Source organism: Chiloscyllium plagiosum, unplaced genomic scaffold (assembly GCF_037043375.1).
Source record: "Chiloscyllium plagiosum isolate Xiang-an unplaced genomic scaffold, Cpla_swu_hap1 HiC_scaffold_35, whole genome shotgun sequence".
NCBI classification, from domain to species: Eukaryota; Metazoa; Chordata; class Chondrichthyes; order Orectolobiformes; family Hemiscylliidae; genus Chiloscyllium; species Chiloscyllium plagiosum.
The window spans coordinates 28,460,704-28,479,737 of NW_028270173.1; the positions used below are offsets into that span (position 1 = coordinate 28,460,704).

The following is a 19,034-nucleotide window of genomic DNA, read 5'->3' on the forward strand; positions in this document are numbered from 1 at the left end:
GTCAATACTGACCAGGGCACGGCATGTTGACCTGCTTCGCTTCGCATTGATGTCACACTCATTGTCAGGGTCTGGTCAATTTCTCCTTCCGAGGAAGGGTCACCAGATGCGAAACGTTCATTCTGATTTCTGTCCGCAGATGCCGCCAGACTTCCAGAGCTTTGCCAGCAATTCCTGTCTCAATTTCTACTCATGTTTGTCAGTGTCTTCATTGGAGACTGAGACAAACAAGTGGTGGATTTTAATTGTCTGAGCACACACAAATGGAGAGGTCAGTGTGGGATGAGAGGGCTGACACTGAGCAAGTCAATAACTCTCTCCACAGAGAAACGGTGCGTGTCTTGGTTTCTGTCTCACTGACTGGTGTGGAACCGAGTACCAACAGGATCCCAATTTGATGTCTCCTCAGGAAGACAGTGCGGCACTCCAGTCCTGCTTCCCGGAGAATGTCAGCCCACATTGTGCGTTCGCGACCCACGTGGGAATTGAACCCAGGGGTTTACGACGCAGTGATCTGTGAAAGGAAGGCAGGAGGTGATTGGGGCAGCGGGGCGGGGATAGGGCCCCTTTCCACCACCTTTTTGTTTTTCCCCCACTCGGATTTGCTCTGATTGAGTTCAGTGCTTAAAAGCAACCTCCTGAGTGAGCCTGCCAGTTGCTCCTCCATGACCATGTCTTTACTGGATTAACGCTGAGGGAAATGGAGTCGGTAAGACTGGTTGAAAAGAGAACATTTGTAGCCGTGTTTTGACCTGCTGGATATCTGACCTCCCCCCAACAACCGATCAATCGGCTAAGCCGCTGATCTGGCTTTGGTCACGCTCAGCGTTCGATTGGCAAAATTCATGGACTCCACGTGCAATGTGTGCCCCTTTCTTTAAAAAGAAAACGAGTTATCTCGAACGCAACATGAATTATTTTCGTCTTCCCAGAAGCTGCCAGCCCCACTTCCGTTCCACCACGTCCTGTTTTGATTTCCAGCGGCCACACAGTGTTTTGCAATTATTGTCACCACATGGCTGTTGTTTATTGGGCACCTTCTGTCCGTTTGGGCCGTCAGGGAGTCCCCATTTAATGCCGCACCCTGCTCTTTACAGGAATCAACGACCTGATCCACTTTGATTTCATGGACCCCCCTCCTCACGAGACCCTAGTGCTGGCCTTGGAGCAGCTGTACGCCCTGGGGGCTCTGAACCACCTCGGAGAGCTGACCAAGGTAAGGCGCGGTGCCCGGGGAGGGGAGTGGGGGGGAAAATGGCTCGGATTTATGGGGCCTCTGCCTCCTGACCCTGCACTCCTGCACCTCCCTTGCTTCTCTCTCCTCCCAGAGCTACAGGCACCCCTTCTCGTGCACCCTTCGGCAAGTCGCATCTTAACCGCGCCATCTCCCACCCCTGACTGGCTCTTCTCCAGAACCACTTACCCCCTCCAGCCGTGCCCTTCCCTCGCAAATCAGCAGGCTTTGAAATGCCCGGCTTGTTGTCGGATCACTGGTTTGAGCCGACTCCTGGTGCCTTCCTGAGAGTGGACCTGGGCAGATTGCATCCTTGCACGCGAGTTCCGGCAAATCGCCTCAGCTTCTCCCCAAATCCTCGGCGCAGCAGGCCTGCAGTTCCCACCCACCTCCCCGCTGTTGACTGTGGTCCTCTCCTGCCCTCTCGCTCCTGCCCCCTGGCGGTGTGTCAGTGCATCGTGCTTCCCTAACGTACCACCCTCTGTGTTTGTTTTAGCTCGGTCGCAGGATGGCAGAGCTCCCTGTGGACCCCATGCTGTCCAAAATGATCCTAGCCTCTGAGAGGTGAGTGACGGCCAGAACAGACGATGCCACTTCCATGTTTGGTCTGACCTGCGCGTTGTTGAAACCCTGACATGAGAAGTCCTGAACTCCTTGTTGGTTCAAAACCTTAGTTCCAGCAATTGGTTTATCAAATAAAATTTATTCCACGGTGGAAAGGGATGCGTTTACCATCACGTCTGGTCCCCTTTCAAGTTGTCCCTATCCTGTTTCAGCCCCATCCCACTGTGGCATTCTCTGTACGTGTCAAAAAGACCCTTTCAAGCTGGTTTCACTAAACATCTTAGAGTTCTCTTTTTACCCTTTAGCTATTCACCAACCTTGCTTTTGCATTCAGCTGCCCTGTTTATCCATTATTCTTTTCCTCCAGTAAGCCATGCCTTAAGACCAGAAAGTTGAAGGTGAGGAGTAAATAGTTTAGAGGAGATCTTTTTTTACCCCGAGGGTGGTGGATGAATGGAACATTTTACCTGAGAGGGTTGTGTACCAAGTAAATGGGATTGGTGTAATTTGGTATTTGTTGGTCAGTATAGACAGAGTAGGCTGAAGTGCCTGTTTCCGTGTACGAGTCTGTGACTGTATTTTGGGGACTGCTTGTAAATCGATTTTCTTAATAGACACACACAGATACTTATTGCTCACAGGTTTGAGAAGACAAAAAATTTACGGCACAGAGCCAAGCCATTTGGGCTAACTGTGATGTGCCATAATTTGTGTTCCTTTCCAGTTTGGTGTTTACTTCTATTTCCGAGTTGAGATTGTTCCTGTCTGCTTATCTTAGTTCCTTCCTCATTCTGTTGAAATTTGCAGCTTTTACAATCCTGCTTTTACGCCAGTCCTAACTGGTGCGGACAATGTATATCAATTACAGCCACTGCAGGTTGAGTCAGTAGTTCGGAAGGCCAGTCCGGTGTTGGCATCTGTTTTGAGAGGACTTGAATATGAAAGCAAGGGTGTATTTCTGAGGCTCTGTAAGGCTCTGGTCAGACCACATTTGGAGTATCGTGTGCAGTCTTGGGGCCCTTTATGTCAGGAAGGATGTACTGGAGCGCGTTCAGAGGAGGTTCACCAGAATGGTCCCGGGAATGAAAAGCTTAACAGCTGAGAAACGTTTGAGGACTCTGGGTCTAAGTCTAATGGAGTTTAAACGGATGGGTGGGGGGGAAATCTAATTGAAACTTACAGAACACTGAATGGCCTGGACAGAGTAGATGTTGGGAAGATGTTTCCATTGGTAGGAGAGATTAGAACTCAAGGGCATAGCCTTAGAGTAAAGGGATAAGAAGAAACTCCTTCAGCCAGAGAGTGGTGAGTCTGTGGAATTCATCGTCACAGAAGGCTGTGGAGGCCAGGCCATTTAGTATATTTAAGACAAAGATAGATAGGTTTTTTGATTGCTCAGCGTTACAAGGAGAAAGTGGGAGAATGAGGTTGAGAAACTTATCAGCCATGATTGAATGGCGGAGCTGACTTGATGGGCCAAATGGCCTAATTTCTGCTCCTATGTTTATGGTCACCCCCCCCCCCCCCCCCAAAAACACCACCACCAAGACCATCCCCAAAAACACCACCACGGCCATCCCCAAAAACGCCACCAAGACCATCGCCCAAAACACCACCACCAAGACCATCGCCCAAAACACCACCACCAAGACCATCGCCAAAACACCACCATGACAACCATTGCCCAAAACACCACCACCACGACCATCCCCAAAAACACCACCACCATGACCATCACCCAAAATACCACCACCACGACCATTGCCCAAAATACCACCACCACGACCATTGCCCAAAATACCACCACGACCATTGCCCAAAACACCACCACCACGACCATCCCCAAAAACACCACCATGACCATCGCCCAAAACACCACCACTGCGACCATCCCGAAAATGACCACCACCGCGACCATCCCCAACTCAACATCACCACGACCATCCCCAAAATTATCATACCCACGGCCATCCCCTAAACACCATCGCCACCACCACCACGGCCGTCTCCAAAATCACCGTGACTGCCACGGCCGTCTCCAAAATCATCGTGACCACCACGACCGTCTCTAAAGTCACCGTGACCACCACGACGGTCTCCTAAATCCCCGTGACCACCAAGACCATCTCCAAAATCACCATGACCACTAAGACCATCTCCAAATTCACCATGACCATCTCCAAAATCACCATAACCACCAAGACCGTCTCCAAATTCACCACGACCATCTCCAAAATCACCATAACCACCACGACTGCCTCCAAAATCACCATGACCATCACAACCATCTCCAAAATCACCGTGACTACTATGACCGTCTCCAAAGTCACCGTGACCACCACGACCATCTCCAAAGTCGCCGTGACCATCTCCAAAGTCGCCGTGACCACCTCCAAAATCACCATGACCGTCTCCAAATTCACCACGACCATCTCCTAAATCACCGTGACCACCACGACCATCTCCAAAATCACCATGACCACCACGACCATCTCTAAAGTCACCGTGACCACCACGACCGTCTCCTAAATCCCCGTGACCACCAAGAACATCTCCAAAATCACCAAGACCATCTCCAAATTCTCCATGACCACCACAACCATCTCTAAATTCACCATGACCAGCATGACCGTCTCCAAAATCTCTATGACCACCACGACCGTCTCCAAAATCACCATGACCACCTACCTCTTTCCACCCCTCCCCACTTCACCATTGGAATACCTATAATTTCTGTATTGTAGATGTTTTCTTCTGATTGTCCATGGCTTTGGATTTTGCTGGCAAATCTAGCATTTACAGATTATCAAGACGTTCCATTTCGACAGTAGGCCTAACCCAGTTTCTTGAACCACTGTAACGTGGGTACGCCCACAGTGCTGTTAGGGAGGGAGCACTGGGGTTCTGATCCAGCAGAAATGAGGGAATGGCGGACGTGTTTCCAAGGCACAGAGGTGCCTCTCCTCCAGGCAGCTGTGCTGTAATATGCCCCATGGCAGGTATTGGAGGCACTGCCAGAGAAACCTTCCCAGACCCCAGCAGTGTGTCTTTTTTGTTGGTACACATTGCACCAGTGATGGAGACACTGTGTATTCTCACATTGTTCTGTCTTTGTTCGCTGACCTCAATGTGTATTGTAAGATTGTGGGCTTTGCTCTAATCGTAAGACCCAAGTCAATTACAATTATAAACTGAGTTAAGAAAGCCAGTCTTAAAAGCTTACTGATCCTGATTAATCACAGGATTCCTTTCAGATATAGATGTGTTTTTACAGTTTATGAAGTTTATCAAAACAAACAATACTTAATAAAAGCGGTGGTTTTCAGTCAGACCCAGCCAGGGTTTCCTGGTTAACTGGGCACAGGTCCCTTGTTCTCCTCCTGCCTCCAGTCATCTTTGCTGTGCTGCTAACCACTAAGAGTCTCTGTTTATTAACCCTTGTTAGCCTCCCCGTGATCAGAGACATCCTGAAATCTAATTGGTTTGCCAATGCATCGACGTGATATGCATCTCACATTGGTAGGTAGTGTGTAGCTGATTTCTGATAGATATTTTACTGGTAGCATTTATTGTTTCCGAATTTGTGCCTTGAAATGACAATTATATCTCCGTGATTGTAACTTGATCTCTACCAAGATAACCGTGACACCTGCAGAGTCATTTGTTTGTCTGCTTGAGAGGGTCATGCAGGATCATCCCTGAGAGATTTAATCTCATTCCTAACACCCTAACAGATACATGTAACTATTTTGGAAAATTCAAAAATCTCCTCACTGTCATTTAGCTAACAGAAGCACGTGCGACTCCACAACGATAGCTGTTGTTGCCTGACTCAAATTCACTGATTTTCTAAAGACCACACTGAATTTTTCTTTCTCCAACAGACCTGTTGCTTTTTTTTAAGGCAATTAAACCATTTTAAAACATACCTGTGTCTGTATGTGAAAAGTTTTTAACCTGAACATTTTTACATTTGTTACTCTTAAGTGTACATTTGCTTTGCCCATAAAAATAGCCATCAAGTCATAAACCCATTTTGACCTTGCAGAAAGTGACTGCAGTAAAACAGAATATGGTTTTATTCCTCACTTAATAAAGTCACAATGATTGAAAATAATTCATTGCCGCAGTTATGGCTACCCATTACATCCATTGGATGGTGATGACTAGCATGAGGGGATTATAGCTTTAAATTGAGGGGTGATAGATACAGGACAGATGTCAGAGGTAGATTCTTTACTCAGCGTAGTACGGGCGTGGAATGCCCTGCCTGCAACAGTAGTAGATTCGCGAACGTTAAGAGCATTTAAATGGTCATTGGATAAACCTATGGATGATAATAGAATAGTGTAGATTAGATGGGCTCCAGATTGGTTCCACAGGTCGGCGCAACTTATGTTCTATATTCTATGTTCAATGTGGTATTGTTGGAGAAGGAAAGGACTCGTGACTATTAGCAAAAATGATCAGCTCAAGGCTCCCCTCCCCCCAGTTAACTTGTGTTTGAGTGTGTGGTTAAGAGATTTGGTGAAGGCCAGTGTTGACAGACACTGTGTGTGCTGATTTGCCATTTCACTGCGCCCCCACCCTCCCCCGCCACAGGTACCAGTGCTCTGAGGAGATCCTAACCATCGCAGCCATGCTGTCGGTCAACAACGCCATCTTCTACCGGCCCAAAGACAAGGTGGTGCATGCTGACAATGCTCGCATGAACTTCTTCCTGCCTGGGGGGGATCATCTGGTCCTGCTCAACGTCTATACACAGGTGAGGGGGAGCAGCAGGTACTAAATCTGAACACCAAAGTGTAGCACAGTCACCCTGTGCATTCAGGGACTGTGAGAGTCCCCTTGTGTTCGGTGGCAGGGAGGGGAGCGGCGCGTGCATCTCACCACCGTTGAGGGCCGTGTAAGCCCTGACCTGTCCTTTCTCACTCCTCCTCCTTCCCCCCCCCCCCCCCCACTCCGCTGCAGTGGGTAGAAAGCGGCTACTCCACGCAGTGGTGTTACGAGAATTTCATTCAGTTCCGGTCGATGCGGAGAGCCAGGGACGTGCGGGACCAGTTGGAGGGTCTGATGGAGAGGATTGAAGTGGAGATGAAATCTTCTGCGGGCGATAACGTCCTCATCCGCAAGGTGAGAGTGGGGAGCACAGCGACGGTCACGCTCAAGTGTACAGGGGGAAGACGATGGCTAAGTGGCATTTTCGCTGGACTGTTAATCCTGAAAATAAGCTAGTCTTCTGCAGACCTGGGTTTGAACCTTGCTAGGTGAAACGGTGGCTCAGAGGTTAGCACGGCTGCCTCCCAGTGCTAGTACCCGGGTTCGATTCCAGCCTCAGGCGACTGACTGTGTGGAGTTTGCACATTCTCCCCGTGTCTGCGTGGGTTTCCTCCGGGTGCTCCGGTTTCCTCACACAGTCCAAAGATGTGCAGGTCAGGTGGGTGGGCCACGAGAAATGCAGAGTTACAGGGATAGAGTTGGGGGGGGGGGGGGGAAGAGGAGATGGGTCTGGGTGGGATGTTCTTTGGAGGGGAGTCAGTGTGGCCAGCTTCCAGCTTCCACACTGTAGGGATTCTGTGACGCCGAAGGCCGGAGCTGCCCACGTGATCTGAGTGGGGGGCCAGAGTCAGGAACTTCAGAATGGGAGAGGGTATCCTTATCCAGGGAGCTGTTCAGTTAAACCATGCCTAAACGGACTCTGAACCCTCTCTTGCTCACATCTGGTCCTTAATGTTTAATACCCTTGCCCAGTAAAAATCGATCGGAGGTTGAGCTGGTGATGGCAGGGGAGGACTGCTCCTGGTGTATTGTTGTGGCAGACGACAGGAGCCAGTCCTTTGACCGGAGGGTGTTGTAGACCCTACTTGGTTTAATCAGCGGGACAAGTCTGTGTAGGTTGGCTATTCCCAGACCAGCTGCAGAACAGAGCTGTGCCAAGGCGGAATCAGGCCACAGTCACTGAAGCATAGATTCCCTACAGTGTGGGAAACTGGCCCTTCGGCCCGACAGGTCCACACCAACCCTCTGAAGAGTAACCCACCCAGACCCTTGCCTTATCCTATTACCGTACATTTACCCCTGACTAATGAACCTAACCTACACATCCCTGAACACTGTGGAAAATTCACCATGGCCAATCCACCCTAAGCTGCGCACCTTTGGACTGTGGGAGGAAACCGGAGCACCCAGAGGAAACCCACGCAGACACGGGGAGAGTGTGGAAACTCCACACGGACAGTTGCCTGAGGCTGGGATCGAACCCGGGTCCTGGCGCTGTGAGGCAGCAGTGCTAACCACTGAGCCGCCGTGTCGCCCACTGCTTGGGTCGGCTTGCCCCGAAACAAAGCACCAGCTGTCTTGTGCCAGTCTGTGGCCACCCACAGATCAGTCCGACCACTATCGGAACTGCCTGTTTAACTCCAGCTGTGAAATTCCTGATCATTTGTGTTGGGTTTCTTTTGTAACACAGCAAGAGAGCAGTCTGACCGTAAGGCCGGTTACTATCAGACAGAGTTGTGCAGGGGTTTATTGTATCCAGTTGGTGATTTTTGACAGGTCCGGACTGGTACCAAGAATACCAGCTTTGTGAGGGGACTGGAGAAGTTGGGATTGCTCTCCTCAGAACTCAAGAGGTAGCGTGATGATTGAATGGAAGTGTTTGAGACCGTGAGGAGTTCTGTTCGAAACACGTTCGCAGTCGGGGGCGAGTCAGTAACTAGAAGCTGAGTGAATGGTTTAAAAGCAGAACGGGAGATGGTTTTTCTTTTTGGTGTTGGGGGGGGGGGGGTTGGTCTGGATTTTACTGCCTGAAAAGATGAGTGGAAGCAGGTCCAGTCTGAACTTTCATAAAGGGGAATTGGCGGAATATAACAGGTCCTTGAAAAGGCAAGGTGTGCAGGGCCGAGGGGATGAGAAAGAACAGAGTCTGTTAGATCGATCCACCGAAGAGTCAGCACACGTTCAGTGATGGGGCACACCTCCTTCCTCGGTGCTACGGCTCTGTGTAGCTGTGTTTGAAGTGAAGTTCACCAAATGCTGTGCTGAATTGGGGGAGGGGGCTGTGTGTGTGTGTGCGCGCACGCACGCGTCTGTGGGTGGGTGGCACTGAGAGGAGAGCTGACTGCTGATCTGGGCACTGGGCCCCCACCTCCCAGTAACCACTGCCCAGCTGGGAGGAAGACCCGTCTGAAAGATAGTTGGGAGATGATTCTCTCACACAGTTTCTCCCCCCCCCCCCACCCCACCAAATTGCCTGCAGGCCATCACCGCTGGCTTCTTCTACCACACCGCCCGGCTCACTCGCACTGGCTACAAGACGGTGAAGCACCAGCAGGCAGTCTACGTCCACCCCAACAGCAGCCTGTTCGAGGAGCAGCCCCGCTGGCTCATCTACCACGAGCTGGTCTTCACCACAAAGGAGTTCATGAGACAGGTACGTTCCCAGCTGACCACACTTTCCCTGTTTCTGTCTGTCTGTCTGTCTGTCTCTTGTTACTCCAACGTTTCCTGCTGACTTTTTTAACACCCTTGTGCTGGATGACCCTCCTCCTCAGTCCAGTGTGAGGTTGGCAGCTGTTCACCTGTGGAGGGCATCATTGGCCCCTCTTGCATTCCTGTTAAAGGCTCCTCCTCCCCAAGTCTCCACATCCAGATAACCATCGCCACACGCAGAGGAATTAGAGGTTTATCTTGTGGCTAAGGAGATTATTACTACACAGTGGGGAGTATAGAACTGGGGAGGGAGACTTTTTAAAATTTATTTTTTACTGTCACGTGTACTCAAGTACAGGAGTGCAGTGAAAAGCGCCATTTTAGATACAAAGGTGTAAACAAATCTTGGGTACAAGGTAGTAAGAGTAAAAGGTTAATCATTACCTTCATAGAAGAAGTAGAAAAATGAAGAAATCAGTTAATATTTAGCGCCCTTCTTAATTTAAACTAGAAAAATACAGGAATTCAGTTCCTTAAGGTTGCTGTTTTAAAATCAGACATCTGCCATTTAAGATGAAGGTGAGAAGGAATTTCTTCTCTCTGAGGAGTAGTGAGTTGTGAAATTCTCTTTCCCAGAAACCATACATTCAAGGCTGAGTATGACAGCTTTCTGATTGACAGGGACTTGGAGGGTGAGGAGTAGGATAGAAAGTAGGGTTGAGGCCACATTCAGACAGAGCAGAACCGAACCGAGGGGCCGAATGCACTAGATTAGATTCCCTACAGTGCAGAAACAGGCCCTTCGGCCCAACAAGTCCACACAGACCCTCCGAAGAGTAACCCACCCAGACCCATTTCTCTCTGACTCATGCACCAAACACTATGCCGCCCGGTGGCTCAGTGGTTAGCACTGCTGCCTTGCAGCACCAGGGATCCAGGTTCGATTCCAGCCTCGGGCGACTGTCTGTGTGGAGTTTGCACATTCTCCCCGTGTCTGCGTGGGTTTCCTCCGGGTGCTCCGGTTTCCTCCCACAGTCCAAAGATGTGCAGGTTAGGGTGGATTGGCCATGCTAAATTACCCATAGTGTTAGGTGCATTAGTCAGAGAAATGGGCCTAGGTGGGATACTCTTCAGTGGGTCGGTGTGGATTTGTTGGGCCGAAGGGCCTGTTTCCAGACTGTAGGGAATCTAATCTAATCTTTTTAATCCCACTCTTATTTTTGAAGTTCTTACAAAACAAGGCCATTGAACCCAAGTGGCGAAATACATGGTTTGTGATTTCTCTTCTTTTTGGGAAGATGTAACAGAAGGTTAGCACTGTTGCCTCACGGTGCGGTGGACCCGTGGTTCGATTCCGATCTCAGGTGACTGACCGTGTGGAGTTTGCACGTTCTCCCCGTGGTTTTCGTTTGGGTGCTCCGGGTTACCTCTGTTGTGCAAAGGTGTGCAGGTTAGGTGGATTGGCCGTGCGAAATCATCAGCATCTCTTTGTGAGAGGTAGGCCATGCCTCACAAGCCTGATTGAGTTCTTTAAGGGTTTTATAGAGCTGCAGCAAAACCTTGTGACTTTTAAATTCAATCCCCCCCGTCAATGAAAGCCAAAACACCATATTCCTTCTTAACAACCCTATCAATATGGGTGACAACTTTGGGGGATCTATGTACGTAGAGTTCTTTAAGGATGTGACAGGACAAGTTAACGAGCTGTGCATGTGGTATATACGAATTTCAGTAAGGCATTGATAAGGTTCCCCACGATAGGCTCAGTCAGGAAGGTAGGAGGTATGGATACAGGGAAATGTGGCTGTCTGGATACAGAATTGGCTGGCCAAAAGAAGACAGTTCTTGGGCCTCTGCTCTTTGTTGTTTTTATCAATGACTTGGATGAAGAAGTGGAAGGGTGGGTTAGTAAGTTTGCCAATGACACAAAGGCCAGTGGTGTTGTAGATAGTGTTGAGGGCTGTTGCAAACTGCAACAAGACATTGACAGGATGCAGAGCTGCTCTGAGAAGTGGCAGATGGAGTTCAACCTAGATAAATGTGAAGTGATTCATTTTGGAAGGTCGAATGTGAATGCTGAATACGAGGTTAAAGACAGGATTCTTGGCAATATGGAGGAACAGTGAGATCTTGGGGTCTACGTACATTGGTCCCCCAAAGTTGTCACCCATATTGATAGGGTTGTTAAGAAGGAATATGGTGTTTTGGTTTTCATTGACGGGGGGGATTGAATTTAAAAGTCACAAGGTTTTGCTGCAGCTCTATAAAACTCTGGTTCGACCACATTTGGAATGTTGTGTCCAGTTCTGGTCACCTCATTTTATTGGTAGGATGTGGATGCTTCAGAGAGGGTGCAGAGGAGATTTATCTGAGTGCTGCCTGGATTGGAGGGCTTGTCTTATGAAGAGAGGTTGAGCGAGGCTAGGGCTTTTCACACTGGAGAGAAGGAAGAAAGAGAGGTGACTTGAGAGAGGTGTACAAGGTAGTGAGAAGCAGTGATAGAGTAAATAGCCAGAGACTTTTCCCCAGGGCAGAAATGGCTGTCACAAGGGGCCATAAGTTTAAGGTGATTGGAGGAAGGTTTAGGGGAGATGTCAGAGGTGGGTTCTTTACACAGAGAGTGGTGGGTGCGTGGAATGCACTGCCAGCGGTGGGAGTAGAATCAGAGACAGTGCTGGACAAGCACATGGATGGCAGTAAATTGTGGGCTGTGTGGGTTAGGTTGATCTTAGATTAAGATAAATGCTCGGTACAACGTCGAGGGCTGAAGGGCCTGTACTGTGCTGTACTTGTCCTACCGTCCTACCTTCTATGAAATTGCCTACAGCACCCAGGGATGTGCCAGCTAGCTGGGTTAGCCATGGGAAATGCAGGATTACAGGGATATAGGGTAGGCTGGCCTGCCTCCACGCGGTGGGGATTCTGGAATGCGAGTGTCTCTCACTTCTTCAGGTTCGTGACCACGTCGGATCTTTTACACCGGAGCTGGCAGGAATTAGCAGCAGCAGTAGTGGGCCAACTTCAGCCTGCCTCACTGTTCAGTGGAAACGTGGATGATATTGAGTTTCACATTCTAGCCTGCTACACACAACCCTGATACATCAAACATTCCCCCCGATTCCAGCCTAAAATGATGAAGTGTCCACAGCCCTCTTGCAGTAGGAAATTCCAAATGCTTTGAGCCCTTTAAATGAAGTCATTTCTTGTCACCTCAGTCCTTTTTAAAAAAAACGATTGATCCTTTAAACCGAGACAGCCCCCCGCCCCTCCCCCGGCACGCCCCTTGGAGAGGATTGTCAGCCAGGATTATATGACTGAGTTCCCGATGTGGGACTGGAGCCCATGACTTTCCTGACTCTCTCAGCAAGACTGAGAGCTTGTCAATTGCAGCATGGTGGACAGGTGCACCATCTAATGATGGAGTGTGGCACTGCATCAGCACCCAGAGTTTTAGAGCACAGAAACAGCCCCTTTGGTCCAACCAGTCTATGTTGACCAAGTTTCCCTAGCTAAACTAGTGCCACTTGCCCCGTATCCTTCTAAACCTTTCCTATTCGTGTTCCTGCCCAAACACCTTTTTAAATGTTGTAACTGTGCCTGCATCTATCACTTCCTCTGGCAGCTATTTCCACACATGAATCAGTCTCTGTGTGGAAAATAATTATCCCTCCGGTCCCTTTTTTAAAAAACTTTCTCCTCTCACCTTAAAAATATGACCCCGAGTTTTGAACTCTCGCACCCCAGGGAAAAGACTCTTTGCCATTCACCTTATCTATGCCCCTCATAATTCCTTAAACCCCTTAATCTCTGCTGTTCCACTAAAAATAGTCCCAGCCTATCCAGCCTCTCCTCAGAACTCAAACCCTCCATTACTGGTTACATCCTTTTCAAACCTTTTCTGAACCCTGACCAGCTTAGCAATATCCTTCCTGTAACGGGGCGACCAGAAGAGGCCTCACCAACATCCTGTAAAACCTCAACATGACGTCCCAACTCCTACAGTCAAATGTATGAGCAATGTAGGCTAAACGCCTTCTTAACCACCCGGTCTACCTGTGATGCAACATCCAAAGAATTGTGTACCTGAACCCCGAGGAATCTCTTTACGAAAACCCGCTCCAGGGCCCGATTGTATACGTCCTGCTCTTGTTTGTTTGATCAAAATGCAGCACCTCGCATTTATCCAAATTAAACTCCATCTGCCACTCCTCAGTCCACTGGCCCAAGTGTTCAAGATTCCTTTGTAACCTTAGATGACTATAGCACCAATTCTGGTGTCATCCGCAAACTTAGTAACCATGCTTCCTACATGCTCATCCGTGTTGGTGTTTGTGGTGCTTTTTCAGTTTGGACTGTCCCCGACGCTCCACCTAACCCCGCCCTCAGCTACCCACAGTGCACCGAGTGGGGACCACCCATCCCCTCAGCAGCTACCTTGAAGCTCCGCGCTGCACCTCTCAATTTTCCCCCTCTGTCTCTCAGGTGATCGAGATCGACAGTGGGTGGCTGCTGGAGGTGGCCCCGCATTACTACAAATCCAAGGAGCTGCAGGATGCGGCCAGCAAGAAGATGCCCAAGAAAGTGGGCAAGACCCGGGAGGAGCTCGGCTGAGGGGCCCGGGCACGGGTGCCCTGCCAGGAGCGGGTGAGCCCCGCCCACCCGGCCACCCACCCCTCTGCAGTGGGACGACACCTCATTTACCTACAGGGCGAACGTTCACTGTTTCGGATTAAACGGAGCGAGGGTTGCCTGAAGGATAGCCTCAAATCCCCCGGCGTCGTGCTGGCACTGGATGCCTGGTTTGGATCGAACTGCAGCCTCTGTCCCCAGGAGGAAGGTTACACCGCGTATCAGCCGGCATCGAGCTAGGGCTGGGTGGGGAACGGTGCCTCTCGGCTGCAGTGCAATGGCCACAATGGATCTGAGCCACCGGGAACAGTAACCAAGAAGGAAGGAGTTCCGATTCCAGAGCTCAGGCCGGTCCAGTGGCCTGTGCCAGCAGCAGGACCCTTGCCCCTCAGAACGCTTTCACATCTGCACGAGTGAGGTTAGTGCAGCACGGGGCTGTCTACGGCAATCCAGAGCTGCAACTTCCTGATGTTTCAAATAAAGTTTGGCACTTTTGTAGAAGAAGAAAGCCAGTTTGTCTTCCTGTCAAAGCTCTTGTCTTCTCGTTTGTCAATATTTGTAATCTGTAATCGAACAGTGCAGAGGGCTCCAAACCCTCGATTTCCACAGCATCCTCCTATCGGAGTGTCTCTGTGACAGGACTGGGGCGCTTTGACAATGGAGCCCCTACAGCAGTCACTGTATCTCCCTGATAGACCTGGTCACTGGGACCCCCTACAGCAGTCACTGTATCTCCCTGATAGACCTGGTCACTGGGACCCCCTACAGCAGTCACTGTATCTCCCTGATAGACCTGGTCACTGGGACCCCCTACAGCAGTCACTGTATCTCCCTGATAGACCTGGTCACTGGGACCCTCTGCAGCAGTCACTGTATCTCCCTGATAGACCTGGTCACTGGGCCCCCTACAGCAGTCAGTGTATCTCCCGGATAGACCTGGTCACTGGGCCCCCTACAGCAGTCACTGTATCTCCCTGATAGACCTGGTCACTGGGACCCCCTACAGCAGTCAGTGTATCTCCCGGATAGACCTGGTCACTGGGCCCCCTACAGCAGTCAGTGTATCTCCGTGATAGACCTGGTCACTGGGACCCCCTACAGCAGTCAGTGTATCTCCCGGATAGACCTGGTCACTGGGCCCCCTACAGCAGTCAGTGTATCTCCCTGATAGACCTGGTCACTGGGACCCCCTACAGCAGTCACTGTATCTCCCTGATAGACCTGGTCACTGGGCCCCATACAGCGGTCAGTGTATCTCCCTGATAGACCTGGTCACTAGATCCCCTACAGCAGTCACTGTATCTCCCTGATCGACCTGGTCACTGGGCCCCCTACAGCTGTCAGTGTATCTCCCTGATAGACCTGGTCACTGGGGCCCCCTACAGCAGTCAGTGGATCTCCCTGATAGACCTGGTCACTGGGACCCCCTAAAGCAGTCAGTGGATCTCCCTGATAGACCTGGTCACTGGGTCCCCTACAGCAGTCAGTGTATCTCCCTGATAGACCTGGTCACTGGGCCCCCTACAGCAGTCTACATTCAGTGTATCTCCCGGATAGACCTGGTCACTGGGACCCCCTACAGCAGTCAGTGTATCTCCCTGATGGTCACTGGGCCCCCTACAGCAGTCACTGTATCTCCCTGATAGACCTGGTCACTGGGCCCCCTACAGCAGTCAGTGTATCTCCCAGATAGACCTGGTCACTGGGACCCCTACAGCAGTCACTGTATCTCCCTGATAGACCTGGTCACTGGGACCCCCTACAGCAGTCACTGTATCTCCCTGATAGACCTGGTCACTGGGTCCCCTACAGCAGTCAGTGTATCTCCCTGATAGACCTGGTCACTGGGACCCCCTACAGCAGTCACTGTATCTCCCTGATAGACCTGGTCACTGGGCCCCCTACAGCAGTCACTGTATCTCCCTGATAGACCTGGTCATTGGGCCCCCTACAGCAGTCACTGTATCTCCCTGATAGACCCCCTACAGCAGTCACTGTATCTCCCTGATAGACCTGGTCACTGGGCCCCCTACAGACGTCAGTGTATCTCCATGATGGACCTGGTCACTGGGACCCCCAACAGCAGACAGTGTATCTCCCTGATGGTCACTGGGCCCCCTACAGCAGTCACGGTATCTCCCTGATAGACCTGGTCACTGGGCCCCCTACAGCAGTCACTGTATCTCCCTGATAGACCTGGTCACTGGGACCCCCTACAGCAGTCAGTGTATCTCCCTGATGGTCACTGGGACCCCCTACAGCAGTCACTGTATCTCCCTGATGGTCACTGGGACCCCCTACAGCAGTCAGTGTATCTCCCAGATGGTCACTGGGACCCCCGACAGCAGTCACTGTATCTCCCTGATGGTCACTGGGACCCCCTACAGCAGACAGTGTATCTCCCTGATAGACCTGGTCACTGGGCCCCCAACAGCAGTCACTGTATCTCCTGGATAGACCTGGTCACTGGGACCCCCTACAGCAGTCACTGTATCTCCCTGATGGTCACTGGGACCCCCTACAGCAGTCAGTGTATCTCCCTGATGGTCACTGGGACCCCCTAAAGCAGTCAGTGTATCTCCCTGATGGTCACTGGGACCCCCTACAGCAGTCAGTGTATCTCCCTGATGGTCACTGGGACCCCCTATAGCAGTCAGTGTATCTCCCTGATGGTCACTGGGACCCCCTATAGCAGTCAGTGTATCTCCCTGATGGTCACTGGGACCCCCTATAGCAGTCAGTGTATCTCCCTGATGGTCACTGGGACCCCCTATAGCAGTCAGTGTATCTCCCTGATGGTCACTGGGACCCCCTATAGCAGTCAGTGTATCTCCCTGATGGTCACTGGGACCCCCTATAGCAGTCACTGTATCTCCCTGATGGTCACTGGGACCCCCTATAGCAGTCACTGTATCTCCCTGATGGTCACTTGGACCCCCTATAGCAGTCAGTGTATCTCCCTGATGGTCACTGGGACCCCCTATAGCAGTCAGTGTATCTCCCTGATGGTCACTGGGACCCCCTATAGCAGTCAGTGTATCTCCCTGATGGTCACTGGGACCCCCTATAGCAGTCAGTGTATCTCCCTGATGGTCACTGGGACCCCCTATAGCAGTCAGTGTATCTCCCTGATGGTCACTGGGACCCCCTACAGCAGTCACTGTATCTCCCTGATAGACCTGGTCACTGGGACCCCCTACAGCAGTCACTGTATCTCCCTGATAGACCTGGTCACTAGGACCCCCTACTGCAGTCACTGTATCTCCCTGATAGACCTGGTCACTGGGACCCCCTACAGCAGTCACTGTATCTCCCTGATAGACCTGGTCACTGGGACCCCCTACAGCAGTCACTGTATCTCCCTGATAGACCTGGTCACTGGGACCCCCTACAGCAGTCACTGTATCTCCGTGATAGACCTGGTCACTGGGACCCCCTACAGCAGTCACTGTATCTCCCTGATAGACCTGGTCACTGGGACCCCCTACAGCAGTCACTGTATCTCCCTGATAGTCACTGGGCCCCCTACAGCAGTCACTGTATCTCCCTGATAGACCTGGTCACTGGGCCCCCTACAGCAGTCACTGTATCTCCCTGATGGTCACTGGGCCCCCTACAGCAGTCACTGTATCTCCCTGATAGACCTGGTCATTGGGCCCCCTACAGCAGTCACTGTATCTCCCTGATAGACCTGGTCATTGGGCCCCCTACAGCAGTCACTGTATCTCCCTGATAGACCTGGTCACTGGGCCTCCTAAGGCAGTCACTGTATCTCCCGGATAGACCTGGTCACAGGGACCCCCTACAGCAGTCACTGTATCTCCCTGATAGACCTGGTCACTGGGACCCCCTACAGCAGTCAGTGTATCTCCGTGATAGACCTGGTCACTGGGACCCCCTACAGCAGTCAGTGTATCTCCCGGATAGACCTGGTCACTGGGCCCCCTACAGCAGTCAGTGTATCTCCCTGATAGACCTGGTCACTGGGACCCCCTACAGCAGTCACTGTATCTCCCTGATAGACCTGGTCACTGGGCCCCATACAGCTGTCAGTGTATCTCCCTGATAGACCTGGTCACTAGATCCCCTACAGCAGTCACTGTATCTCCCTGATCGACCTGGTCACTGGGCCCCCTACAGCTGTCAGTGTATCTCCCTGATAGACCTGGTCACTGGGACCCCCTACAGCAGTCAGTGGATCTCCCTGATAGACCTGGTCACTGGGTCCCCTACAGCAGTCAGTGTATCTCCCTGATAGACCTGGTCACTGGGACCCCCTACAGCAGTCACTGTATCTCCCTGATGGTCACTGGGACCCCCTACAGCAGTCAGTGTATCTCCCTGATGGTCACTGGGACCCCCGACAGCAGTCACTGTATCTCCCTGATGGTCACTGGGACCCCCTACAGCAGACAGTGTATCTCCCTGATAGACCTGGTCACTGGGCCCCCAACAGCAGTCACTGTATCTCCTGGATAGACCTGGTCACTGGGACCCCCTACAGCAGTCACTGTATCTCCCTGATGGTCACTGGGACCCCCTATAGCAGTCAGTGTATCTCCCTGATGGTCACTGGGACCCCCTAAAGCAGTCAGTGTATCTCCCTGATGGTCACTGGGACCCCCTACAGCAGTCAGTGTATCTCCCTGATGGTCACTGGGACCCCCTACAGCAGTCAGTGTATCTCCCTGATGGTCACTGGGACCCCCTATAGCAGTCAGTGTATCTCCCTGATGGACCTGGTCACTGGGACCCCCACAGCAGTCACTGTATCTCCCTGATAGACCTGGTCACTGGGACCCCCGACAGCAGTCACTGTATCTCCCTGATAGACCTGGTCACTGGGACCCCCGACAGCAGTCACTGTATCTCCCTGATAGACCTGGTCACTGGGACCCCCGACAGCAGTCACTGTATCTCCCTGATAGACCTGGTCACTGGGACCCCCGACAGCAGTCACTGTATCTCCCTGATAGACCTGGTCACTGGGACCCCCGACAGCAGTCACTGTATCTCCCTGATAGACCTGGTCACTGGGACCCCCGACAGCAGTCACTGAATCTCCCTGATAGACCTGGTCACTGGGACCCCCGACAGCAGTCACTGTATCTCCCTGATAGACCTGGTCACTGGGACCCCCGACAGCAGTCACTGTATCTCCCTGATAGACCTGGTC

The 19,034-nt window shown here is 51.4% G+C and overlaps 1 protein-coding gene across 2 annotated transcripts in view; it reads left to right on the forward strand.

The window, feature by feature from the left end:
• The window catches only part of dhx16 (DEAH (Asp-Glu-Ala-His) box polypeptide 16), a 59,146-nt gene extending 44,780 nt beyond the window's left edge, over positions 1-14,366 (forward strand). For both annotated transcript variants that reach the window (XM_087979439.1, XM_087979438.1), the window contains exons 16-21: positions 1,098-1,216; positions 1,731-1,798; positions 6,401-6,563; positions 6,770-6,931; positions 9,057-9,230; positions 13,712-14,366. In XM_087979439.1, the coding sequence (XP_087835565.1) occupies positions 1,098-1,216; positions 1,731-1,798; positions 6,401-6,563; positions 6,770-6,931; positions 9,057-9,230; positions 13,712-13,840 (815 nt within the window). In that variant the 3' untranslated portion in view covers positions 13,841-14,366. The remainder of the gene's footprint in view (positions 1-1,097; positions 1,217-1,730; positions 1,799-6,400; positions 6,564-6,769; positions 6,932-9,056; positions 9,231-13,711) is intronic.
• The last annotated feature ends 4,668 nt before the right edge of the window (positions 14,367-19,034 follow it).